The sequence below is a fragment of the Elephas maximus genome, chromosome 20 (genome assembly GCF_024166365.1).
Source record: "Elephas maximus indicus isolate mEleMax1 chromosome 20, mEleMax1 primary haplotype, whole genome shotgun sequence".
Classification (NCBI taxonomy): domain Eukaryota; kingdom Metazoa; phylum Chordata; class Mammalia; order Proboscidea; family Elephantidae; genus Elephas; species Elephas maximus.
Window position 1 is genome coordinate 27,052,319 of NC_064838.1, and position 27,503 is coordinate 27,079,821.

The 27,503-nt window shown below is 41.3% G+C and overlaps 1 protein-coding gene across 7 annotated transcripts in view; it reads left to right on the forward strand.

Annotated features, from left to right (window-relative positions):
• Positions 1-27,503, forward strand: part of CNTN4 (contactin 4) — a 1,107,632-nt gene that overhangs the window by 1,063,352 nt on the left and 16,777 nt on the right. For 6 of the 7 annotated variants that reach the window (XM_049862392.1, XM_049862391.1, XM_049862390.1 and 3 more), the window contains 8 exons: positions 8,177-8,297; positions 13,179-13,337; positions 16,331-16,480; positions 18,059-18,129; positions 19,178-19,412; positions 21,725-21,837; positions 22,388-22,574; positions 23,008-23,120. In XM_049862392.1, coding sequence (XP_049718349.1) covers positions 8,177-8,297; positions 13,179-13,337; positions 16,331-16,480; positions 18,059-18,129; positions 19,178-19,412; positions 21,725-21,837; positions 22,388-22,574; positions 23,008-23,120 — 1,149 coding nt within the window. The remainder of the gene's footprint in view (positions 1-8,176; positions 8,298-13,178; positions 13,338-16,330; positions 16,481-18,058; positions 18,130-19,177; positions 19,413-21,724; positions 21,838-22,387; positions 22,575-23,007; positions 23,121-27,503) is intronic. The other variant, XM_049862396.1, reaches the window with a different exon arrangement.

The window sequence follows — 27,503 nt, forward strand, 5'->3', positions numbered from 1 at the left end:
ACAAACTGACATACAGAGAAGAAAAGTCCACAGACCCATTAAATTAAAAAAAAAAAAAAAATTGCCATCAAGTTGATTCCAACTCATAGTGACCATATATGATAGAGTAGAACTGCCCCCATAGGGTTTCCAAGGAGTGGCTGGTGGGTTCGAACTGCTGACCTTTTGGTTAGCAGCCATGGGTCTTAACCACTGAGCCACTAGGGCCCAATACCTACCACAAAAGGAGTGCTTGATAAACTTTAATGGTTGTATGAATGAAAGAAATGATAACATCGATTCTTGATCATAGGGAAGGCACAGGACTGGGCAACATTTCTGTTAAGTCAGGGGCCAACTTATTGATTGCTAACAGCAACAATGACATTGATTCTAATAGCAGGAAAATATAAATTGAGAAAATCTAAAGTAATTAAGCAGAATATTTGTTTTCATACTAAGACCAATGGCTAGGGCAGGGGATATATTAAAAATATTATCTCCCAGAATGACATGGGGGCACTGAACAATCAGAACAGATGCCTGACCCGACAAAGTGGATGCCCTGCCAATCATATGGATGCGACCTTTATGGTGGATTGGTGCCAACCAGCTGCGTATCAACCAGGGCTGAGGTCCAGGTGGAGATACGCCTAATGAAATCAAGCATTAATGACCATATTTGTAGAGCACCTGTGTCCCTATGTCTGTAGAGTTGCTCTCATTCGCCTCTTGTATGGGAAATGTTCGTTTTCTCTGTGTCAATGGAACTAATACCAATCAACTATTTCTAAGAAATAAATGCAAAATTCAGGACAGGCACTAGGAATTGTGAGAGCAAAGTGTATCAGCCACCAAACCAAACCCCTTGTCGTCAAGTCGATTCCGACTCATAGCGACCCTATAGGACAGAATAGAACTGCCTCATAGAGTTTCCAAGGAGCGCTTGGTGAATTCGAACTGCTTACCTTTTGGTTAGCAGTCGTAGCACTTAACCACTATGCCCCGAGAGTATTAGCCACAGGGGATCATTAATGTCTGGTAAAGTAGCAGGTCAGCAAAAAAGAGGAAAACCCTCAACAAGATGGATTGACACAGTAGCCGTAACAATGGGCTCAAACATAGCAACGATTGTGAGGATGATGCGGGACTGGGCAACATTTTATTCTGTTATACATAAAGTCAGTATAAGTTGGAACCAGCACACACACACATATATGTTAGGTGCCATTGAGTCGATTTTGACTCATAGCAATGATGTGTGATAGAACACCCCCATAGGGTTTTCTAGGCTGTAATCTTTATGGGAGCAGATTGCCAGGTCTTTTTCCTGTGGAGCCACACGGTGGGTTGAAACTGCCAGTCTTGGTTAGCAGCCAAGCATTTAACCATTGCCAGCAGGAATACATGTATATCCTTAATCATCAACAGAAATAGGTGAGCAATCATTATCTATTTGCAGTGAGATAGGTTGCTTTTATATGGCCTTTCTTGCCATGATCTTGTAACTCCCACCAAATAACTGGGTGGAACTATACAAATAAGGTGCTAATGGCCTACCAAGGAGATTGGAAAGCTTGCTAATAGTACAAATAAGGTGTATGGCACCCTCGTGGGCACGGGACCATGCAAGTAAGCTGTATAGAACCCTGAAAAGAGAATTGGTCAGTTTTGCCATCCTGTTAGGCTTAAAATGAGCCATCCCAGAGGCAGAAAAGGGGGTCCTCACTACCACTGAGAATAAGAGACAGGAGTGGAGCACATCTTGTGGACCCAGCATCCCTGTGCTGAGAACCTCCTAGACTCAGGAGACAGACAGAGCTGTAACACCAGAGATGACACAAAGACTGTGAGAAACGGTGGCAGAGAAGCAGCAGCAACAGAATCAGGAGACTGGCATGAAATGGCACAGGGGGCTTCCCGGACCCTGAAGTAAAGTGGTTACAGTGGGTGTTACATGGAGCGAGAGAGCTGAGTGCCTTCAGGCTGAGGCTGCTGGCAGACTAGGGTACCCCTGGGCACTTGTCAGTAGAGCTAGGCTTGCTGACCCACTGAGCGAGAGAGCTGAGCACCTTTGGGGTGAGGTTTGCTGGAAGAGTGGGTGGGCCCCCAAGCTCTTATTGGCAGAGCTTTGTAACACTAGCCTGAGCAAGGCAAAGGCTGGACCTAGGGGCTGAGGGCCGAGAGCTAGAGAAAGGCCTGCATGTGAGCACAGCTGAGAAGAGGCAGTCCTGATCAAAGAACTGTATTCTGAACTATGGACTATTATTTCCCTAATAAACCCCATAATTATGAATATTGTCTGTGAGTTCTTTGTGGCCATTAGAACATATTATTGAATCCAGCAGAGAAATACAGAGTGCCATTGGAGGAATGGCTGGTATCAGAATTGGTAAAAAGTTTGGAGAGAGGAGGTGTGTCTGACTTCCACCTCATAGGAATCAGCCTTGGGCTGTTGGTCTTGATTCTTCTGCCCCCTAGTAAAGTTAGGGGAGGTCAGATGCCCTCACTACTGTCCTATTTTTATACCATTTTACTGAGCAGTTGTAAGATTTGAGTAGTAAATAGTGGAATCTGGATGAGAACCCAAGGTATAATTAAAAGCTTTCAGGTAAAAAATACACAGCTGTTCTTGAATTAAATTTAGTATCTTTATCTTGATGGTTTCACAAAGACATTTGATCATGTTCATCCATAATGCCAGCTTAAATTTACCTTGTACTTTGCAGTTTTCAAAAGAATGTCACATACATGTTTCTCATACTTAACACAGTAGGCAATGTATCCTTCTTTGACAGGTCAATACAGTAAGGCCCAGAGAGATTTATATACCTGAAGCCAAACAACAGGGATCAGCCCAAAACAACTAAGTCCCAGAAACTGGAGCTTTCTCTTCTTTTGCCTTGCTTCTAATCCTATTTACAAGAATTGGTGGTTCCATTGTTTCCATTCTCTTTGTAAATATGAATGTGATGTGTTGTGCTGAAAAAAAAGATGGAAATCAAGTACACATTAATTTTAAATGAGGGTAAGGTCTTTCTGCATGGTAATATAGCTAAGAATACAAACTAGAGCCAGACTATGTGAGTTCAAATCCTGGCTCTTCCATTTACTAGCTAAGTGACTTTAGTCAACTCAGTCTTTGTGATTAAGTTTCCTCATTCATAAAATGAGGATGACAAGAGTACCTACCTCATAGGTATTTATGTTTAGTGAGTTAATATAAGTAAAGCTCTTGGAAGGTGTCTGCCCTACGTTGTTGTTGTTGTTGATTCTGACTCATAGCGATCCTATGCACAACAGAACAAAACACTGCCCAGTCCTGCGCCATCCTTACAATTGTTGCTGTGCTTGACCCCATTGTTGCAGCCACTGTGTCAATCCACCTCATTGTAGGTCTTCCTCTTTTTCACTGACCCTGTACTTTACCAAGCATGATGTCCTTCTCCAGGGACTGATTCCTCCTGATAATATGTCCAAAGGAAGCGAGACATAGTCCATGGTATATTCAATATTCTTCGCCGACACCACAATTTAAAGGCATCAATTCTTCAGTCTTCTTTGTTCGTTGTCCAGCTTTCACATGCCTGTGAAGCGATTGAAGATACCGTGGCTTGGGTCAAGCTTACATTAGTCTTCAAGGTGACATCTTTGCTTTTAAACACTTTAAAGAGGTCCTGTGCAGCAGATTTGCCCGATGCTATGTATCTTTTGGTTTCTTGACTGCTGCTTCCATGGCTGTTGATTGTGGATCCAAGTAAAATGAAAGCCTTGACAACTTCTTCTGAAAATAATTTTTTTTAATATATGAAATACGGAAACCCTGGTGGCGTAGTGGTTAAGTGCTACAGCTGCTAACCAAGAGGTCAGCAGTTCAAATCCGCCAGGCACTCCTTGGAAACTCTATGGGGCAGTTCTACTCTGTCCTATAGGTTCGCTATGAGTCAGAATCGACTCAACAGCATTGGGTTTTTTGGTTTATATGAAATACTCCCCCACGTGTTTGTCAGTTTGTTGTACTGTGGGGACTTGCATGTTGCTGTGATGCTGGAAGCTATGCCACCGGTATTCAGATACCAGCAGGGTCACCCATGGAGGACAGGTTTCAGCTGAGCTTCCAGGCTAAGACAGACTAGGAAGAAGGACCCGGCAGTCTACTTCTAAAAAATATTAGCCAGTGAAAACCTTATGAATACCAGCAGAACATTGGCTGATATAGTGCTGGAAGATGAGCCCCCCAGGTTGGAAGGCACTCAAAAGATGACTGGGGAAGAGCTGCCTCCTCAAAGTAGAGCCAATCTTAATGATATGGATGGAGTAAAGCTTTCGGGACCTCCATTTGCTGATGTGGCATGACTCAAAATGAGAAGAAACAGCTGCAAATATCCATTAATAATCGGAACCTGGAACGTACGAGGTATGAATCTAGGAAAATTGGAAATCGTCAAAAATGAAATGGAACATATAAACATCGATACCCTAGGCATTAGTGAGATGAAATGGACTGGTATTGGCCATTTTGAATGAGACGGTCATATAGTCTACTATGCTGGGAATGACAACTCAAAGAGGAATGGTGTCGCATTCATCGTCAAGAAGAACATTTCAAGATGTATCCTGAAGTGCAACACTGTCATCGATAGAATAATATCCCTATGCCTACAAGGAAGACCAGTTAATATGATTATTATTCAAATTTACATACCAACCACTAGGGCCAAAGATGAAGAAATAGAAGATTTTTATCAGCTGCTACAGTCTGAAATTGCTCGAGCATGCAATCAAGATGCATTGATAATTACTGGCAATTGGAATGCAAAAGTTGGAAACAAAGAAGAAGGACCAGTAGTTAGAAAATACAGCCTTGGTGATAGAAATAGTGCCAGAGATCGAATAAAAGAATTTTGCAACACCAACGACTTCTTCATTGCAAATACCTTCTTTCACCAACATAAATGGCGACTATACACATGGACCTCGCCAGATGGAACACACAGAAATCAAACTGACTACATCTGTGGAAAGAGACAACAGAAAAGCTCAGTATCATCAGTCAGAACAAGGCCAGGGGCCAACTGTGGAACAGACCATCAATTGCTCATATGCAAGTTCAAGATGAAACTGAAGAAAATCAAAGCAAGTCCACAAGAGCCAAAATATGACCCTGAGTATAGCCCACCTGAATTTAGAGACCATCTGAAGAATAAATTGAGGAATTGAACACTAATGACCAAAGACCAGACGAGTTGTGGAATGACATCAAGGATATCATCCATGAAGAAAGCAAGAGGTCACTGAAAAGACAGGAAAGAAAGAAAAGACCAAGATGGATGTCAGAGGAGACTCTGAAACTTGCTCTCGAACGTCACGCAGCTAAAGCAAAGGGAAGAATTGATGAAGTAAAAGAACTGAACAGAAGATTTAAAAGGGCGGCTCGAAGGGACAAAGTAAAGTATTATAAGGACATGTCCAAAGAGCTGAAGATGGAAAACCAAAAGGCAAGAACGCGCTCAGCGTTTCTCAAGCTGAAAGAACTAAAGAAAAAATTCAAGCCTTGAGTTGCAATAGTGAAGGATTCCATGGGAAAAATATTAGACGACTCAGGAAGCATCAAAAGAAGATGGAAGGAATACACAGAGTCATTATACCAAAAAGAATTAGTCAATATTCAACCATTTCAAGAGGTGGCATATGATCAGGAACCGACGGTACTGAAGGAAGAAGTCCAAGCTGCTCTGAAGGCATTGGTGAAAAACAAGGCCCCAGGAATTGATGGAATATCAATTGAGATGTTTCAACAAACAGATGCAGTGCTGGAGGTGCTCACTCGTCTATGCCAAGAAATATGGAAGACAGTTTCCTGGCCAACTGACTGGAAGAGATCCATATTTATGCCTGTTCCCAAGAAAGGTGATCCAACCAAATGCGGAAATTATAGAACAATATCATTAATATCACACACAAGCAAAGTTTTGCTGAAGATCATTGAAAAACGGCTGCAGCAATATATCGACAGGGAACTGCCAGAAATTCAGGCTGATTTCAGAAGAGGACATGGAACCAGGGATATCACTGCTGATGTCAGATGGATCCTAGCTGAAAGCAGAGAATACCAGAAGGATGTTTACCTGTGTTTTATTGCCTATGCAAAGGCATTCGACTGTGTGGATCATAACAAACAATGGATAACTTTGCAAAGAATGGGAATTCCAGAACACTTAATTTAAGTGCTCATGAGGAACCTTTACATAGATCAAGAGGCAGTTGTTGGGACAAATCAAGAGGATACTGATTGGTTTAAAGTCAGGAAAGGTGTGCATCAGGGTTGTATTCTTTCATCATACCTATTCAATCTGTATGCTGAGCAAATAATAAGAGAAGCTGGACTATATGAAGAAGAACGGGGCATCAGGATTGGAGGAAGACTCATTAACAACCTGCGTTATGCAGATGACACAACCTTACTTGCTGAAAGTGAAGACGACTTGAAGCACTTACTAATGAAGATCAAAGACCACAGCCTTCAGTATGGATTGCACCTCAACATAAAGAAAACAAAAATCCTCACAACTGGATCAATGAGCAACATCATGATAAATGGAGAAAAGATAGAAGTTGTCAAGGATTTCATTTTACTTGGATCCACCATCAACAGCCATGGAAGCAGCAGTCAAGAAATCAAAAGACACATTGCATTGGGTAAATCTGCTGCAAAGGACCTCTTTAAAGTGTTGAAGAGCAAAAGATGTCACATCGAAGACCAAGGTGCGCCTGACCGAAGCCATGGTATTTTCGATCGCATCATATGCATGTGAAAGCTGGACAATGAATAAGGAAGACCGAAGAAGAACTGACACCTTTGAATTGCGGTGTTGGCGAAGAATATTGAACATACCATAGACTGCCAAAAGAACGAACAAATCTGTCTTAGAAGAAGTACAGCCAAAATGCTCCTTAGAACCAAGGATGGTGAGACTGGGTCTTACATACTTTGGACATGTTCTCAGGAAGGATCAGTCCCTGGAGAAGGACATCACACTTGGCAGAGTACAGGGTCTGCGGAAAAGAGGAAGACCCTCAACGAGGTGGGTTGACACAGTGGCTGTAACAATGAGCTCAAGCATAACAACGATTGTAAGGATGACTCAGGACTGGACAGTGTTTCGTTCTGTTGTGCATAGGGTCGCTATGAGTCGGAACCGACTCGACAGCACCTAACAACAACATATGAAATACTATTAAGCATGAGCTCTTATTATTATTGTGTGAAGGAATGGCAACTTAAGTGTCTATGCTGACTTCCTAACCTATAGTTCAGAGTGAGAAAACTGGCGAGGAGGGGCAATATAACCTTAGGCATCTTGTCATCTTGAGTGTTCACAAAAAAAAACAAGTATAGCTTCCTATATCCTGCCCCTAGGGTGTTCTCTTGCTCAGTATATATTCTCCAGTATTTTGATTAATAGGGCTATAGACCCAAAGTCCAACGTGTAACAGCGTTCTTCAATTAAACTATCGTTTTTGTGATAGCCTATGGAGGCATCTCCTCATATTTATTTAAAGTACTGTGCTAGTGAACAGCACAAAAATATTTCTGGGCCACACAGACATCCATACCAGAATGTAATTAGTCCCATTCATCTGCTAATCAAACATGTATTTGGCATTTGGAAAACAAATTAGCACCGTTCCACACCAGGTGATGCAAGATTTCCTTGGAGAGTCTGGCTCTCTTAATCCTTTAATTCAAACCTGGGAGCAATCAACATGCTGGCTCCAAGACAAAGTTGTGCAGTAAAGTGCAGATGCCTTCAAAGGTAGGTTAGCTTCCCTTTTCCAAATACAGAGTTCCAAAGTAATGGAATGCCAGTGAAGATGATAGGCTGAGGGCATGTCTGAAGAAACACACAGGATTACTTCAAGAGCCACCTTACATAAGTTGAAGTACTTCCCACATGGGTGGCAAACTGTTCCAGAGAAGCCAAACACCTGAGGTCTTGTCAAAGGCCTGTTCTGAAAATGTTGGTGTTCTTATCTCCAAGGCAGACTCACACATTTTTAATAGGCATGGTTTGCATCGCTAATGTTTTCATCGGCCAGTGTAAAATAAATCCATTAGTCACAGTGTCTTTCATGTGATAATGATATTTAGAGCTCATTAAGAAGTAATCGTAGCCACTTTCCCCTACTTTATCAGCAGGATTCAGCTGGTGATTTGATGATCCGAAACATCCAGCTGAAGCATGCTGGGAAATACGTCTGCCTGGTACAAACAAGTGTGGACAAGCTATCAGCTGCTGCAGACCTGATTGTAAGAGGTATCTGGATTTTTGTTGCTTTCTTTTTTTTTTTTTTTTGTCCTTAAAATATTTTTGTGATACCTACTCTAGCACAGAGTTCTAAAAACCTCATTGGTTTAGAATTACAAGGAAAAGACAGGTAGAAGTTGAACATTGTAAACAGTGGTGAACAGGGCACAGAAGTTTTGTGTGCATCTGTTTCTCATAGGGGAATGTCAGAAACTGCACTGAACAAGTTCATTTTCTTTATACTAAAAATAACTCCTGTGTATAAATACTCCTATTATTGCTGTTGGAGTTTATATGACCTTCTAGAGTAACTTTAGATTAACCAAAACAAATGGCTTAAGACAGGATTAGATAGTGGCTTTTATGTTTCATTTGGGCTAAACCAAATTAGTGTTTTTGGCAACTGGTAAAACAGCAGCTTAAGTAAAATCGTCACCAGGCCTAAAGTTAATAGTGCTGTGCAGTCCTAAAATATGGTTTTGGAGGGAAACGCCTCATGACTGCCTAGGTTGTAGTAAATAAGCTGTGAGTTGATGTAAAAACTAACATTTTTAAGAGTCTCTTTGGTACTACCAACCAACATGGCCTAACTTGACCCTAACAGCTGTGAACACCTGGCTGAGCCGTACCAATTGACTGAATCCCAAGCCTAACCAAAGCAATTTTTAATGGAACAGTAAATGGACTTCTAAAAAAACATTTTAAGAGATGCCACCTCACCCCCACTAGAATGGCTATGATCAAAAAAACAAAAAATAACAGGCATTGGCAAGGATGTGGAAAAATTGGAACCCTCTTCCGTTGCTGGTGGGAATGTAAAATGGTACAACCACTCTCCAGGACAGTTTGGCAGTTCTTCAAAAAGTTGAACATAGAACATAGAACATCGTATGTCCCAGCGATCCTACTCTTAGGTATATACCCAAAAGAACTGAAGGCAGGAGCACAAACAGAAACCTATACACCAATGTTCATTGCAGTGCTGTTCACAGTAGCTAAAAGGTATAAGCAACCTAAATATCCATCAACAGATGAATGTAGAAACAGTATGTGGTATATACACACAATGGAATAGCACTCAGCCAGAAATGAAGTCCTAATGCATGCCACAACATGAATATATTCTGAAAACATTACCTTGAGTGAAATAAGTCAGCCACTAAAGGACAACTACTGTCTGATCTCGATTTTGTGAAATAGACAAATATATAAAAAGCAAAGCTTATTAGTGGTGGGGGAGTTACTGCTTAGGAGGCACTGAGTTTGTGTCAGTGGTGGTGGACTAATTTGGAAAAGGATAGCAATAATGGTTATGCAACATGAAGAATGTGACCAATGCCACTGAATGTAGAAATTGTTGGATGGGCAGATGTTTTGTTTTATGTTTTATCGCAATAAAAAAGAGAAGAAAGAATACTTTTAATGAAAATTAAATTCATTGTGAACATGCATACATACCAGAATCAAACCTATGCCCGGGGTCTTCTAAAGCGTTAAATGTGAAGCCAAACGAGAGCATCAAATTAATCTCTTGGTCAGTGTCTGTTCTGAATTTAAAGCTGTTGGTGTTATAGGCATCTTTGACTAGCTAGTTGAGCCCAGAGAAGGTCTTTGAGTGCAAAGAAGTAAAATTCCAGGATCTCAGAATTGGAGGCAGGGTAAATCTGAGTGCACAGAGAACAAGGTATTATTGGAAGCAGCTAAAGTGTTGCTATATCCGCCAGGCTTACGATAGGAGAAGAATGTGTGGGAGCTAGCAACCTAACCTAATTGTCAAGATGGGTTCATGTAAAATAGTTTTTACATTGTGTCTGCTTTGGTTCCCCCTTAAATTTTCTACAAACCTTTCCCAGTGAAGGTGTGGATAAGGGCCAGGCAAGAGAAAGAATGTTAAATGTGGGTAGATTTGCCCAGAGAATCAGTTATGAAAACATGTTTATTTCCATTTTAAAATACACAAGAGCTGGTCTGCTGTCCCCTGGGGAACAACAGAATTCTATTGCTGAGAATTTATCCTGTATTTAATTGGGATAATGTTCAGATCAGCAGTTTAAACACCAATAAATTAGACTAATAAATATTTAAATCAGTAAACTTGAAGGTCTTAAATGATACTGTATACTTCATTTCACAGAAAATAACATTAAATACCAAGAGGAATTTGCAAGCACAGTCTAAAAGAAATTCTAGTCTAATCAGTAGATAAGGCCAGTAAATTAATATGCCATTAAAAGCCATAATCTTACATTTTTATCGCCTCCAGCTCTGCCCTTGTAACTTTTCTGCATACCACAAAGGGGAGGCAGCAATTCAATCAACTGCCCTGTGAGAGAGTTTTGTGTTTAAAGCTAGGATAGCTTTGGGTCTTTGCTTTGGAACCTTTGGTCTCTGATGGCTGCTATATTTAATCTGTAGGACTTTAATGTCAGCTAGAAAAGGAAGGTGGAAAGGCCACCCTTTCATGAGCAAGAAGCAGAGACTCAGGTATCCAACCAGTGTTCCCCTGCCATTGCCTGTTGCAAAATCTGCTACAAGCCTTTGGCCATGTTATCATCTTGTTCGGAGGATAAACATTGGCACACTGTCATTTTGAAAGAGGGACCAACTTCCCCAAAACAAAGCTGGTAAACATTCTGTAAGGCCATATTTTCACACTGCTGTAAGGTCATATTTTCACACCGGTGGGGGCAGGTGGCAGAAAGATAAAGAAGAGCAAACAAAACAATGAAATCGCTGTCTTAGCTCCAATGCCTACATTTATATCACCCCTCCCTTTCCTTCTTACTTGGTTACTAACAATGGGCTCAGATCCTTCCTATCGATTTCATTCTTTGGGGACTTCAGAGAACAATTTTCTCTGTAGCACTTTAATTTTAAAGGTCATCAAAGAAACATCCATAAAGAGAAAGGATGGGCAGGCTAGGATGAGGAAGTTGGAGAGGAAAAAGTAGACTATATTGTCTTCTGGACTTTATCTGGTTAATAAGGGTCCCGAAGACCAAAGGTTACCTCAGCTCTGTCTGGGTAGCATTAGACTGACATGCTGAAATGTCACCATGGAAAATTAATCAGCTTCAGCCTACAGATTGCCAGACATTTCATTCAGGAGTGGGAGGGAGAAGATAAATTTAGTCTCACCTGTGGGTCTATAAAAATGATTTTTAAAAAAGGAAAGAGAAATTTAGGGGATCACATAAAGGGTACAGGAGTGAATCCCACAGCAAAGTCTTACTTCAGGAAATTGCCAATAACTTTTCACCACTGTTTTAGGGGTCTCTTTTTCCACACCCCCATGACATGGCCCAATAGTATTTTGGCAGCACATTTGATTGCTATATTGGGGATTAACAAATACCCCCTAGGAATATCTCTTTATGCCTGTCTAATGGGCATGAAGTTTGTCATTATGTCCCTCTCACAATCACCTTCTCTCCTGAGGCAGTCAATTGCCGCTTGTTAGAAATGCATTTAACTGCCTGTTAAGAGCTTTTCACATTGGAAACTAGTCTAGCTTTGGGTCTTTGCTCTGGCTCTGTTGACATTTTGTGTTTGCCTGCCAACCACTTTCCATCCTTCTTTTTCTTTATGATTTCCAAACCTTCGTTTAAATCTGATATCCTCCCCTTTAAATGGTTTAAGTACACAGGCAGAAACAATGAACATCAGGAGAATAAGTAGAAAAAATACAGGTATAATTCGCAGAAACAATAAAGGAGTATCTTTACATTCCAGCCCAATTTTGAAATTACTCTGAAGAAGCGAGAGAGCCTAGTGACTCTTGATCGCTGGCCATTTTCACAGCAGTTCCCTCACACATGAATGTGTCCTCGTACTTGGTGCTGGGGGAGAGAGAAGGCTTCTGTAATTACAGTACAGCAGGAATGTGCAGAGGAACACAGCCACCTCCCACATTCTGAATCCACTCCTGGTCAAATCCACATCCTTGGTACTGGAAATGACAATCCCTGGTAGATTATAATCATCATGAATTTAGGAACAATGTCTGTCTTTTTTCAGTACTATATCCCCAGAAAATGGGGGCATTGGTGGTGGTTCAGTAGTAGAATTCTTGCATGGGTCCCCATGCGTTGGGGGCCGACTCAAGAGCAGCTAACAACAACATTCCCACATAACAGTGGCTGTTCCAGAGTAAAGTCCAGTTATCATCAAGTCGATCCCAACTCCCGGCCACCCCATGTATTGCTGAGTAGAACAGTGCCCCATAGGATTTTCATGGCAGTGATCTTTCAGAAGCAGAGCACCAAACCCTTCTTCCGAGGTGCTTCTGGGTAGGTTTGAACTGCCAACCTTTTGGTTAGCAGCTCAGCACTTAAACATTTATGCCACTTAGGGACTCCTTGATCCATAGTGTTGTACCAACTCATAGCAACCCTAGAGGATGGAGCACAACTGCTTTATAAGGTTTCCAAGGCGGTAATCTTTATGGAAGCAAACTGCCACATATTTCTCCTGTGGAGCAGCTGGTAGGTTTGAACTGCTGACCTTTCAGTTAGCAGCTTAATTACTGAGCCAGTGGGGCTCCTTTGGATCTACAGTAAGAAACCATAAATAGGTGATGAATGAATTAATGGATGAGGGCCCTTGTGATACCCCGGTAATCTCTCTTGACCTCTAGAATAAATATTCTATTGTGCTTTGTTTACCTATTAGTTTTTCCCGTTATACCATAAGCCCCTAGAAGGAAGGGGCATGTTCCATTCAAGCCTACAATTTCAGAGCCCAGCAAAGTGCCAGCACCTAGTAAAAGGATTGGACAAGTGAATGACTGTGAGCAGATAAATAAATGATTGAACGAGCCAGTGCCTTGAATCACTTAATTGGGCATTTGTTACACACTGTTCCAATTCTGATGGTCTTGCTCTTTCCCAGGTCCCCCAGGCCCCCCAGAGGCTGTGTCCATAGATGAAATCACAGACACGACTGCTCAGCTCTCCTGGAGACCCGGGCCTGACAACCACAGCCCCATCACCATGTACGTCATTCAAGCCAGAACTCCGTTCTCCGTGGGCTGGCAAGCAGTCAACACAGGTACCATCTTGGATGCCAGGTGTTGGGGTCACTGCAGGGGCTTTGAAATTCCAGATAATGGACAAAGAAGGCATTGTGGCAGAAGCCAAGGAACATCCAGGTTCTCATCCAGATGCAGCCACAAATGATACATGACAGCAGTGTTCCGCAGACTTCAGTCACTTTCATACCACCTGCACTATCATTTATTTGATATTTTTCTTTATATTAGCTCATGTTTTTGTGTTTTAATTTGTCCTAAGCAATAACATCTATGAAATGCCAGGCCTGTTGTACTGGTTATATTTTTTCCTTAACATGCATTAAAAAGTGTATTTGTTACAAAAATAAAAGGCACCAACCTGTATATTCCTAAAGTCATCTTGTGTACCACTAATGGTATGCTTAGGAGTGCTGCAGTGGTTAAGCGCTTGGCTGCTAACCGAGAGGTCAGTGGTTTGAACCCAGCAGCTGCTCTGCAGGAGAAAAGTTGTGGTAGCCTGCTTCCATAAAGATAACAGCCTTGGAAACCCCATGGGGCACTTCTACTCCGTCCTGTACGGTCACTATGAGTCAGAATCAACTCAACAGCAACAGGTCTGTTTTTTGTTTTTGTTTTTGTTTTTCTTAGTGGCACGCTTTAGGAAGCAGTAGCTTAAGCTCATTTATAATCACGGTCTTTGTCAAGTTTATGTACTGTTATCAAGAAACTAATGACCAAATGGAGCTCCTTGACTCACTGTCCATTTTTATAGACGGATAAATTTTAGCATGAAAAGGTGCGAGTTTTATTTCTATTTAAAAATACTTGCGTTGACCATACCATCTCCACTTCTGCCAATACCTCCAAACTGACTCATTTTGTTATTTTATGTAGGCTTCAGCTGAGGGAAATTGGACAAACAAGTAGTTATTACAAGCAAATTACACACTCTCCAGTCTTCAGTGGGAGCCCTGATGGTGCAGTGGTTAAGAGCTTGGTTGTTAACCAGAAGGATGGCAGTTTGAATCCACCACCCACTCCTTGGAAACCCTATGGGCAGTTCTACTCTGTCCTGCAGAGTCACTATGAGTTGGAAATCAGCTGATGGAAACGGGTTTTGTTTGTTTTGAAGTCTCCAGTGACTGACTATTGGCCGTGATATTTGAAGTAGAAATAAATAGAGTGGTATGTCCAGTTTTATGCAGTTCAAATGAATCGTGTTGATCTTATCAACCCCAATTTGTTTTTTTTTTGTTTGTTTGTTTGTTTTCCTTTAAACTTGTCCAGCCTCAGAAGGGGGTTTCTGTGTTTCCAGCTATGATCGTTGACTTTCTGCTTAGTCACAGGAATGTTTTAGGGAGGAAAGATGGGAAAAATCTGCAAGTTAGGAGATAGGAATTCTAGTCCAGATTCTGTGACCTTCCCTCAGAAGGCCTTTGTTAATCATCGAATCTCTACACATCTTCATTTTCCTCTTCTGTTAAATGGGCATGGTAAGAATTGTTTAGGATCCAAAAAGAGAAATGACTTGAAAGCTTTTTTAAAAATAAAAAGTGCTATATTTCCTGGATTTTCTCACTGCGTTGTGAGTAGATGTTATTATTTTCCTTATATAATGATGAGGAACCCGAAACACGGAAAGGTTAAGCAATACGCCCTAGGTCATTTAGCTACAAAGTGTGGATTCAGTAACAGAATCCAAGTAGTCCGATCCACAACCCATCACAGGGATGGCACAGGACCAGGCTGCATTTCATTCCACTGTGCATGGGATGGCCATGAGTCAAGGGCCAAGTCAACGGCAGCTAACAATGGTAAGAAATCTGACTCCAGGGTCCATGGTCTTAGCCTTTGGAACAGAGGACAATGTAAGTGCCGCTCAAGGAGTTTGGCAGCCACTGATGTCTAGTCACACCATATGATGTCCTCAGCTTTGCCACAGGGCACCACCTCCCATGAATCTTCTGAGCTTAGTGGAAATGGAAAGTTTTCGTGGTAATCAGTTTGAAAATCAAAAGTTGTTCAGTGAGCATGAGTGCATATCAAGATGATCCTGGCTTGTAGCGTCAAGCAGTAGATGATGTCCTCTTATGAATAAATTCTTCTCTAAGTATTGCTGGATGAACATGCAAATCCTGCCTCTCTGACTTATTTTTTTGTTCTTCTTGGGCCATCCCTTTTATGTTTGCAGTTTCTTTCTTTATGCTAATACAGTTCATTGACAGTACATTGTAGAATTATAGCATTATAACTCTATAAAAAATATATAGTTATGATAAATTTTAGAGTTTGAGCTATGGAGTCAAACAGAACCCATTGCCATTGCATCCATTCTGACTCATGGCAGCCCCATATGTTTCGGAGTAGAAATGTACATGGGGCTTTCATTGGCTGTAATCTTAGGGAAGTAGATCACTAGGTTTTTCTTCCACAGCACCACTGGGTGGATTCGAACTGCCAACCTTTTGGTTAGTAGTTGAGCAAAAATTGTTTTGCACCACTCAGGGACCATAGTTATAAGTCATGGAGTTCAGGCGATGGAGTCAGACAGAGGAAAATGCAAACTGAAGCCTTGGCCTTTACTGGCTATATGACCTTGAATGAGCCACTTGGCCTTTCTAAGACACATTTTTCTTATCTATAAAAATGCAAGTAATAATTTTACATTATTCATAGGATAGTTATAAGAATTAAATCGTGTGCCTGGCACCCCATCATAAACGCTGAATAGCATGTTAGATGATAAAAGTGGTAACAGTAATAATTATAGTCAAGTAACTGGGCCTTGAAGACTCTGTACGTTTTATGATGCCGCCTGCTGGTATCTGATTTGAGTTTTTTCGTTTAGCATACATAGTGCTGGGGTTGCCACTCTGACAGCTCTTTGTGCAGCTGCTATCAGACCACCTACAGTGCCTTGAGTACAGTAATGATGATGACAGTGTATGGAAGTTCCTAACTTCCTAACATGGTCTCTGCATTTGTTTTCTGGAAATTCTATGAAATATGCCCACCTTTTGATGTCTTGCAGTCCCAGAGCTCATTGATGGGAAGACATTCACAGCAACCGTGGTGGGTTTGAACCCTTGGGTGGAATATGAATTCCGAACAGTTGCAGCCAATGTGATTGGGATTGGAGAGCCAAGCCGGCCCTCGGAGAAACGGAGGACAGAAGAGGCCCGTGAGTAGCACCCGGGATACAGATGATCTATTCCAGCGGCTACTGTTCTTTAGGAAAAAGTTTTGAATTGTTTCTGCTCTTCAACCCTAGCGAGGCTCTGCATTAGCACACTCTTCCCCTTGAATGACTGTAATGATTGGAAATCAGGCCAGTAGAAGATCAGCTTAACAGGCAGTGAGATTCAATCAAGAGTTAAATTCTCTGTCCTCACTGGAACCATTGTACAAAGAGAGACACACTGTGCTGCGTTTAATTCTCTGAAAAGCCAAACTCTTTCTTCATTGGTTCATTTGTCACCAAGATTATCCTAAAAGGATTATTAGAAAAAAAATCTACACACCACATTGCAAACGAAGTCACATCTCAGAGAAATCACTGATGAGAGAATAAATGCATCAGGCACATTCACTGAGGTTTTCTGAAGGTATACACCATTCCCAGGAGCTAACACTCAGAACATCCTGCTGATTCCCACAAGACCTGTCAGCAGTTTAGTGTGGTCCTCTGTGTACACAGCTTGAACACGCACAGGGAGACAGTAAGATAAATTCACCTGGGTCAGTTGTCCTTTTACTTTTTTCACGTGTTGTCTGGGGTGCGTTCCTAGCTGTGGTCAGGCCCAATGTCTGTTGAAGGAATAGCAAGGCCCCTAAGCAAATGGGAACTCTGACTCTAGTCTTAGAAAAACTCCACATAGATCTACTACCTTAGCCAAAAGGATATGTGTACACAGTCACCAGCTACATACCCGCAACCAGACATTTAAAATTTTGTCTGGAACCTTTCTTTTACACGATGATAATATAACTAATCCTGTGCTTTATTCTCCCCCGCCCACTTCCGAACTCATCATTTATTTAATTCCTCTCAGTGATCCCGAGGAAGAAGCTAGAGTAATTTCCCCTCTGTTGCAGAGAAAACTGGGGACCAAAGAGGTTAAGCAGTAAGCCAGGGGTCAACCTATGCCCACCACTTCCTTCAATACCCAGTTCAAAACTTACCTTCCTCCCAGGAGCCTCCAGCCCAACCCTACCCTGAGCAGCCTGCTACTTCAGAACCCCTGCACTTCTCCCTTCTGTCTGCACTAGAGTGTTGTTCCCTTGTCCATGTTGCTCTGTAATTGTTCTGCATGTGCTCTCTCTCGCCCTCACTGGATTGTAAGGTCTGTACGGGTGGAGTTTGTACTGTCTTTCCTTTGTTTTTTTTTTTTTCCTTTGTGTACCACCGCATCAATAAACGCCTAACCAAGCATGAGAACCAGAACCTCCTCAGTCCTTTCCTCATCCCACTGAATCTCTCAGCCTCTAGGGACGGAGCTGAATAATGGGCCAGACGTGTCAGATAACACATGTACCTTATTGAACGGGAAACAGGTAATTAAGAGCAATTTCCTTGGCACGCTTCACTTTCTCAGACAGAGGCAGTAGGTAGGACCTCGATGACTGTTTTCTGATCTCAAAAGACAAAGGTCTGTTCATCTGAGTATTCGTTTGAAGTGAGTCACTCCAGCCAGACAACCTTCCTGGCGTTCATTTGCTTTTGCTGCCTGACGTAACTTGTTTTTTCTCTCCTGCACAGTCCCCGAAGTCACCCCAGCTAACGTCAGTGGTGGCGGAGGCAGTAAATCTGAGCTGGTTATAACCTGGGAGGTAAATGAATCAGAGAACAAAAGGAACATACATTAGTCTGGGTGGTTTCATTATTTCCCTCCATGTCCAACACAGCTGGGAAGCTTCCTCCTCTGTTTCTAACAGCCCCAACCCATCTGAGTACAAACACTCCTTCTCGTAGCTAATGGCTGGCAGGAAAAGACGGTGTTTGCAGATCAATTGTGGAGGCAAGTTTTAATTCGATTCATCACAGGGAAAGCAATCATGAAAGAGAAGACAACATGAGTAAAAAATATATATATTAAAGGTGGCTGGTTCAGAGAAAACCAGTTTTTCTTTTCTTCCTGAATTGCTGCATGGCCAATTGATTTAAAACGTCTGCCAACAATAAAGTCAGTGTACCAACCCGATTTCCTGGCAATCAGCTCTGCTGCCGGAGCCCTCGTATATGAGAGATATTTTTAAAAACTTGGAAGAAGGCTAGTCACCAATTTTTTACAAATTGATTTTGGGAGAGGAGGTGGAAACTTTATAAATGGTTCTTGGTGTTTTTGAAGGATTCTAAGCAATGGCCCCAGCAATTAAATTCTTTCATTCGCCCAAAGCCCCAGTGTGAAAGAAATCACCCACCCTCCAGCTGACCCTTCAGCTCGGAGAGGGAAGGTCATGCCTGAGCCCTGATGAACCATATACTTCGTCTGTGGGATCTTCTGTCTTGTTTGCAATGGAAGCAGAGTAGTATTAGGTGGTATGGGGGGAGAGGTGGAAATGTTTTCTAGATCAACTGTCCCGTTTCTCTCATAGTCATTTCCAACTAGTTCAGAGCTGGGTCTGCCCCATCCAGGAGCCAGGTTCTCCACTACAGATTTTCATTTAGTGTTTGACCCTGTCATCTGTCCAATATCTCATGAATATCTGAGGTAGAGTGATGGCAAGCCCCAAATTTAAAAGACTCTTGAAAAACCCCCAAAATAAGAAAGTTGGGGAAGAATGTAGACAAGAATGTTGGGGGGGAGGTGGAAAAAACAATTTTAGCATTTGAATCAAGCTACTGTGATTTCTGAAGGCCTCCTCCCCTCTTTACCAGACGGTCCCTGAGGAATTACAGAACGGTGGAGGCTTTGGTTATGTGGTAGCCTTCCGGCCCTACGGCAAAAAGAGCTGGATGAAGACGGTGATGGCCTCCGCCGATGCCTCCAGATACGTGTTCAGGAATGAGAGCCTGTCCCCCTTCTCTCCCTTTGAGGTTAAAGTGGGTGTCTTCAACAATAAAGGAGAAGGCTTATTCAGTCCCATCACAACAGTGTATTCTGCAGAAGAAGGTATGGTTTGTGTTATTTAGATATGTAATTTTTTTTTTTTTCCAATTCTGAGATGCTGTTGATTTTAGGATGCACAGTCAATTTAACACTGGGCAATAAATTGAAGGCATCTCCTGCTTGACAATAGTATAATGTAAAAAATTGGGTTCATTATCTACCCCCAACCTCCTGGAAAAATAGCAGTTCCCCTATACCAAACAAAAAAAACCCGAACCCACTGCCATCGAGTCGATTCCAACTCAGAGCGACCCTATAGGACAGAGTAGAACTGCCCCATAGAGTTTCCAAGGAGCGCCTGGTGGATTTGAACTTCCAGCCTCTTGGTTAACAGCTGTAGCACTTAACCACTATGCCACCAGGGTTTCCAGTTCGCCTATACATGAAAACAAATGGCTATCCGGTATGAATTCCATCGCTAGGGATCAAAATTGCAAGTACCATATGCGACCTTTATATCTGTGTCTATGTTATCATTACTTTAAAAAGAATTACACTTACATTTTTTTCCCTTTAAGTGTATATCAAAATATAATTTGCATTTTCTATCACTCCTTTATTTTCATAAACCATATTGTACTTGTAATTTATTTTAACTTATTAAAAAGAAGATTAAGTGGTGATGCAGCAAGTTTGCTCTCATTGTCATCCACGTTGTCATCATGGTCAAAGGTTCTCAACATGATTACCAGCTCTGCTCTATCCCTGCACTCTGAATGCCTCTCACACGGTCTTTGTGGCTTAAAAGGCAATGTTCAGAATGAGACTACGTTAAAACATCTCAAAACTGAGTCAATGATTTGGAGTAAGTGAAGATTCAATAAATTCTTTTCCCCAAGTAGAGAAATCCACCCTAAGACTCTGTGGCCCTCCATGATCTAACTGCTACCACTCTGTTCAGCCTCAGGTCTTACTGCTTGTCCCTCCATACTCCATTCTCCAGCCTTGTCGAAAGGATTCGCAATTACTCAAACAAGCTACATACAGCCCCTTGCACATGCTTCAACTTTTCTTACCTTCCCCTGTCTTACCCACCTCATGCATCAGCCTGAAGTTTAACAACCAAGGCCTTTTCTGAGTTCCCCAGACCCGACAGCTGAGTAAGCATTTCTCTTTCCTAGAGTATCTTGAACATTCCTGTATCATAATTCTCATCCCACTGTATTATAAATTTTGAATTTCAGTTTTATGTCCTTACTAAGGTGTGTTTTTTGAGAGAACTCCATTTGTTTTTTACCTTTGTGTCACCAGTGTCTGATTGTGCACAGATGCTTAATAAATGCTGAATTAATTAACACATAAATAGAATCATGTATTATTATGGACGGACAAGACCTCATAGGTGTTCTTGTTCAACATTTCCTGGAGTATGATGTGTATTCTAGAGGGAGTATACAAGTTGACTGTAAATGGTACCAGGTATGTATTGATTTTAATTGGATTAGAAAAATACAGCTATCATATCAAACCCAAGATTTCATAAATGTTATTGCTCAAGACATGGCTAAACTAAGCTTTTCTTAAGTAAGACTATTAAAAGGAAAATATTAAATACATAGCAGAAATCTGGCAAAAATAACTGAAACTGGGCAACAGTCTTGGTCCAGCATATTTTTTGCTGCTGAGGATACTGAGACCCAGAGAGTATAAGTGACTTGTCCAAGATCATGCAGCTTGTGGTGTAGACCTGAACTGTCACCCAGCTCTCCTGAATCTTAGTCAAAACAGTTGACTGTCCTTTCTCATTCTTCTCTCATTCTTGTAATCCAGTGACAACAACTGACTACAACCTATGACAAATGCTAATTAGGACAAATGTACCATAAGGGAATTGCTGGCTGTGAAAATTTGTTGCTTAAACTTAAGCATCCTTGGGTTACTTTCCTTCCAGTTTAAACTAAATCAGCTGTGTTCGAGTCATCTCCAACTCATGGCAACCCCCTGTGTGAGAGTAGAACTGTGCTCCATAGGGTTTTCAATGGCTGGTTTTTCAGAAGTAGATCACTAGGTCTTTCTTCCGAGGTGCCTCTGGGTAGACTTGAACCTACAACCTTTTTGTTAGCAACCAAGTGCATTAACCTTTTGCACCACTTAGGGACTCTACTCTCCCAGAGACCTTAGACAAGTCTCTTCCCCACCACCAACACCCCCAAGCTGTTAACCATTGCTTTTCTATAAAATGAATATTTAGATTATAGTCATTAAGGGCATTTTTATAACCACAGATTTTTTGTACCTTATGTGGTCACTGTCTAGAAGCTAACTGTGATTCAGCTGATCAGTAGAGTAGTAACATTTTCCGTATTCACCTGCAGAACCCACCAAACCACCACCTAGCATCTTTGCCAGAAGCCTCTCTGCGACAGACATTGAAGTCTTCTGGGCCTCGCCCCTGGAGAAGAATATAGGACGGATACAAGGTTATGAGGTAGGCAAGAGACATGTACCTTGGGTCTAGGAAAGAGTCCATACTCCTCAACAAGGCCTCCCAAGTATACCCTGATGGGAAAAAAAAAAAAAAACAACCCAAATTCATTTAGAGGCATTTGTTTTAGATCCCTGACTTATAATTGAGTGCTAATGACAGCACTGAACGTTCAGCGGTGAGACTATTCTTTTTCTGTGTTACACACTGGAGGTATTTTACAAAATATATGCAGTTCATTTAAAATGAGCTTTTACTTCTGATCTGCCTGGACCACTTGGGCTTAAAGAAAAGGCGGAGTAAAGGGGAAAATAACCAGCAATTGTTGTACCAATTCACCATCTTACTATGAAGCTAGGAACCAAAAGGGGCGTTTTCCTGTTGTGGATATTTCTCAGCACATACAAAACTTAGTTTTGGAAGTTTGACTTATGAATTAGTGTAGAAAATTAACTCCAACATAAGAATCCTGCATGAAATATTACCTCACTGATGGCACTGGGAATATCCCCTATTGGTAAGCATACCAAGGTCTTCCTTTTTATTTCCTCAGGTTAAATATTGGAGACATGATGATAAGGAAGAAAATGCTAGAAAAATACGAACAATTGGAAATCACACATCGACAAAAATCACCAACTTAAAAGGCAGCGCGCTGTACCATTTAGCTGTCAAAGCATACAATTCCGCCGGGACTGGTCCCTCCAGTGCCACGGTCAACGTGACAACCAGAAAGCCACGTAAGGAAAAATGTGTTTATGAATGTTTTGGGGATTCATCAAACATATCCCGGGCTCACTCCCCACCCTCACCTCTCAATGGTTATTTGCATACTAATTGGTATAATAATTTGCATTCAAATTTACCTTAGCATTTTAACTGAACCTTTCTGAATACCATGCAGAATTCATTGCTTCCGAGGACAGAAAGATAAATGTTGTTCTCACTGGGAAGGGCTACTTCTTTTAGCTATAAGTGTTAGGCGACCAGCTGAATCTTCTTCCATTTGCAGTATTATATCTCGTCAGATTTTAGTGACCTTGAAGACACCTATTAGTGCAATAGCCCATTAAATTGCCTCCACTCTCAAATTCTAGTAAGGAGATATTCCTCAGAATCCATTTAGACTTAATAATCTGTGACTTCTTATATCTTAATTTTTTTTTTTTATAGCACCAAGTCAACCCCCTGGAAACATCATATGGAATTCATCGGACTCCAAAATCATCCTGAATTGGGATCAAGTGAAGGCGCTGGATAATGAGTCAGAAGTAAAAGGATACAAAGTGGGTAATTTTCTTTTTCTGCAAAGGCACCCGACCCTGCTGTTAGTGGGGTACAGTTTCTTTTCATGAATCACACCAACCAGGTTCTCTGTCCCAAAGTGATTTGTTCTGAGTTTTAAATAAATGATCCAAGACAACTGGCCAGGATTTAGGAATCACCTAAATTTTAGGCTCAGGCAGAGTCCATCAGAAACATCTAACCTGTGGTTAAGTCTCCTAAAAAAATCATGAAGAACAACTTTTTTAACATTTCTGTTACAGCTTTCTCTTATTCTTGTCGTGGTGGTATTTTTTTTTTTTTAATCAACAATAGTAACTTCTCGATATTACTAATAGTTAATTATTTTTGTCCATATGAGGAAAGACTTTCTCAGTAAATCCATTTGTCTGATCCTATAAATGTTGAACTAGCCTTTAAAGAGCTAGAAAAGAAATGTATGTAGTCTTGGTGCCACAATTAAAAGGAATTATAAACATTTTGACAAGATTTTTAGTTATCCATTTCTAAGGAACTACCTTAAAACTAATGGGCTAAAAAATAATTTATTATTTTTCATGATTCTGCCATCTGGGTTGGGCCAAAATGGGCCATTTTTTAGGGCTGGAATGATGGAGATAGTTCTTCGCACACATGTCTGATTTCTCAGCTAGGATAGTTGGTAAAGCTTGAAGCTGGCCAGGCACCACTCTTTCTACAAGGCTTCTCCACATTGGTAGCTTGGACTTCCTCACAGCATGGTGATCTCAGGGTAGTCAGATTTCTTACATGGCTGCTGGCTTCCAAGAGGGAGGAAGCAAAAACTACCAGTTCTTTTAAAGGTTACAAATGGAACTGGTTACTGTGAGGCCAGCCCAGATTCAAAGGGAGGGAAATTAGATTCCATCTCTTAATGTGAGAAATGGCATGCATGTACAGGGAGGGAAGGACATGGTGGTAACCATCTTTGTAGACTATAGCATGCATTGAGAAGATTATAACTAGGAAGCTGACTCAAAACATCTGTGAGGAATGAATGAAAGAACCGAGAATATTTAGTTGGAGAAAAAGAAAAAAGAAAAAAAAAAAAGACTCAAAAACATGATAACCACTTACAATATCTGAAGGGCTGTTGTAAGGAAGACTTATTAGAATTGTTCTTCAAGTTTCCAAAGAACAAAACCAAAGAATGAAAGCTACATGAAGATAAATTTTTGGCTCAGTTTTACTTTCTGGTAGCCAAAGCTCCTCAAAAATGGACTTAGTTTCAAAGAGAGTTGGAAAATACCCTATCACTGGAAATAATCAAGTATTAGCTAGACCACCACCCAGTGCAATGTTAGAAAAGGAAATACCGAGAAGGCAATTAAAAGTGTATGGCATTTTGGGTCCATTTAAATCCTGGAAGTGTTATGAGTAAAAGACCAAAATGAAGCTTTTGAGGAATCCTAGATGGCACTGGGTTTTTTAGACATTAGGTTACATTGACAATGCTCTTGACCTCCTGTGTTTTTGTATTAATCTTTCAAATGAAAAAGGACTTGCAAATCAACTTTCATGAACCATCCCATAGTCTTCATTATAAAAGAAAGATTATAAAACTAGCCCTATCATTTTGAAATTTTTTTTAAAGTAGGAAAGCCTGGAAGTCAAAATTTTCAGGAGCCCTGGAAAATGGTCTTCCATTTACAAAATAAGTTAGATGAAATTTGTATTTACAAGATTGTACAAACATAGATGCCCAGAAGAAAACATAAATGGCTGAGGCAGGCTCGGTGGAAGCTCTGGCCCACTAGAAAGTATATGTTCCTTTCCAAAGGTAGGAACCACAAATCCCTCCCTGCCACTTGTTGCCTTGTGATAAAGTTGGCACAATGTCCCAGATATTCCAGTGTTGGCAGAAGATTTTATTTTTATATAAGATCTCCTCAAGTCTTAAATGTGGGCAACTTGCTCCATTTTGTTTTATATTTTGTTGTGGTAAAAGACATATAAACAAAAAAAGTCCTTTTAACCATTTTTAAGTATATAATTCAGTGACATTAATTATGTTCACCATGTCCTGCTTCTATCACCACTATAAGTCTCCAGAAGTTCCCCATCACCCCAAATAGAAACCCAGTGCCCCTCAAACAACAGCTCCGCATTCCCCACCTCACCTCCTGGCAACCACCAATAAATTCTTGTCTCTATGCATTTGCTTATTCTAGGTATTTCGTATAAGTGGTAACATAAAATACTTGTCCTTTTGTGTCTGATTTATTTTGCTCAGCAAAATGTTTTCAGTGTTCACCCACAGTGTGGCATGTATTAGAACTTTGTTTCTCTTTATAGCTGAATAATATCCTTTATACGTATATACTACATTCTGTTTATCCCTTCATCTGTTAATGGACACTTGGGCTAATTCTACCTTTTGACTGTTTTGAATAGTGATGGATGAACACTGGTGTATAAGAACTGTTTGAGTCCATACTTTCTGGGGTATATACCTAGCAGTGGAATTCCTGGGTCATATGGTAATTCTATATTTAACTTCTTGAGGAACTGATAAACTGTTTTCCACAGTGGAATTTTAAACAATGTTTGAGTCAATATAATGTAGGCCAAACAAAATTGGTCTACAGGCTTAATCAAGAATACAGGCTAGGGTGGAGCCAAGATTAGCGGAATAGACAGACGCTTCTGGCGAGCCCTCTTTACAACAAAGACCCTAAAAAACAAGTGAAACAAGTATATTTGCGACAAGCTGGAAGCCCTGAGCTTCAAAGGCAAGCTTAGAAAACGAACTGAGGGGCAGGGGAGGAAGAGACTGTTCAGGAGTGGAGAGGAGTTACTGGACCTGAATCACGAGGAGCCCACAGGCAGCATTTCCAGAGCGGTGGCAGCAGGCTAGTACTAGTGTTCGGCCACAGTTTCCTCAGGGAGAAGCAGCCAACCACACAGCCTACTCACACCTCCAGAACCTGAGAAGAACAGGACTCTCAGCAAAAGCTAAGTACTTCTGTACATTTTACCGCTCCCCCCACCCCCAAGCCGGCTTCAGTGGCTGAATTACCTGGGCCTGAGATAGGCCCTGTTGAGCACCTAGAGCCATACTCCCGGCCTTGGGGAAGGAAAAAATTTGCAACTGGGGAAAAGGTAATTTGCTAGCTACACTAACCGGAGGAGCTCAGGACAGAAGTGGCGCCTCTATGGGGACAAACCATCCATGGACTTTGAGCACCTTTCCCTTCTGCATGGACCTGTGTGGGCCTATTTTGGGAGAATAGGCCCTTGTTAGCAGACTCCAACCATTTCAGCTATGTGGTGGAGAGGTAGGTGTTTGATGTTTGACATTGCTTTGCCTATTAAACAAGGTCCTGACCTACCCACATCAGGGACCTAAGGACTGGTAGCTCCACTCAGGTCACCCAGCCACCCGCGACAGGGGTCCAAAGATAACTGGTACCTCCCAGTCCTTACAAACAAAAACTTAGGGTGCCCATGGTCCCTCTGCAGAACCCACCCAGCTGCACGCCCTAGGGAACATGGACGCACTTTCCTCAGAGATACTTGGGGGTCGGTTCTCAGCCCCCTGTGTTGTTCAAAGCATGGCCCCCTGCTGCAACCAGATAATGGTATATACTCCAATCACCCCTGCCCCTCTGAGACTGTAGGACAGAGCCTGTACCACACACTTGATGATCACCTATCTGGAAACCTGAGCTGAATTCATACAAGAAAACTGAATGGACTCCTAGACTGATATACCAGATAACAGCTCTAGCCATCTGCGGACAGAACGTCAGAGCTCTAAAGGTGAAGATAATCAAGCTAGCTCACTCAAGTAACCCATAGGGGTATACCAAAACAAAACAAAGCAAGAAGCTACAACACAGGAAGCAAGCATAAACTAATACAATAACTTATAGATGGCTCGGAGACAACAGTCAATATCAAGTCACATAAGAAACAGACCATGATCACCTCAACAGACACTCAAAACAAAGAGTCCAGGGATCTTCTAGATGAAAGTGCATTCCTGGAATTACCAGATGCAGAATACAAGTTTAATATACAGAACCCTTCAAGACATCAGGAAGGAAATGAGGCAATACGCAGAACAAGACAAGGAACACACAGATAAAGCAATTAAAGAAATTAGAAAGATTATTCAGGAACATAACAAAAAGTTTAATAAGCTGGAAAATCCATAGACAGGCAGCAATCAGAAATTCAGGAGATTAACAATGAAATTACAGAATTAGATGATTCAATAGAAAAGTCAGCGGAGCAGAATTGAGCAAGTAGAAGCTAGAATTTCTGAATTCGAAGATAAATCACTTAGCACTAATATATTTGAAGAAAAATCAGATAAAAGAATTTAAAAAATGAAGAAACCTTAAGAATCATGTGGGACTCTA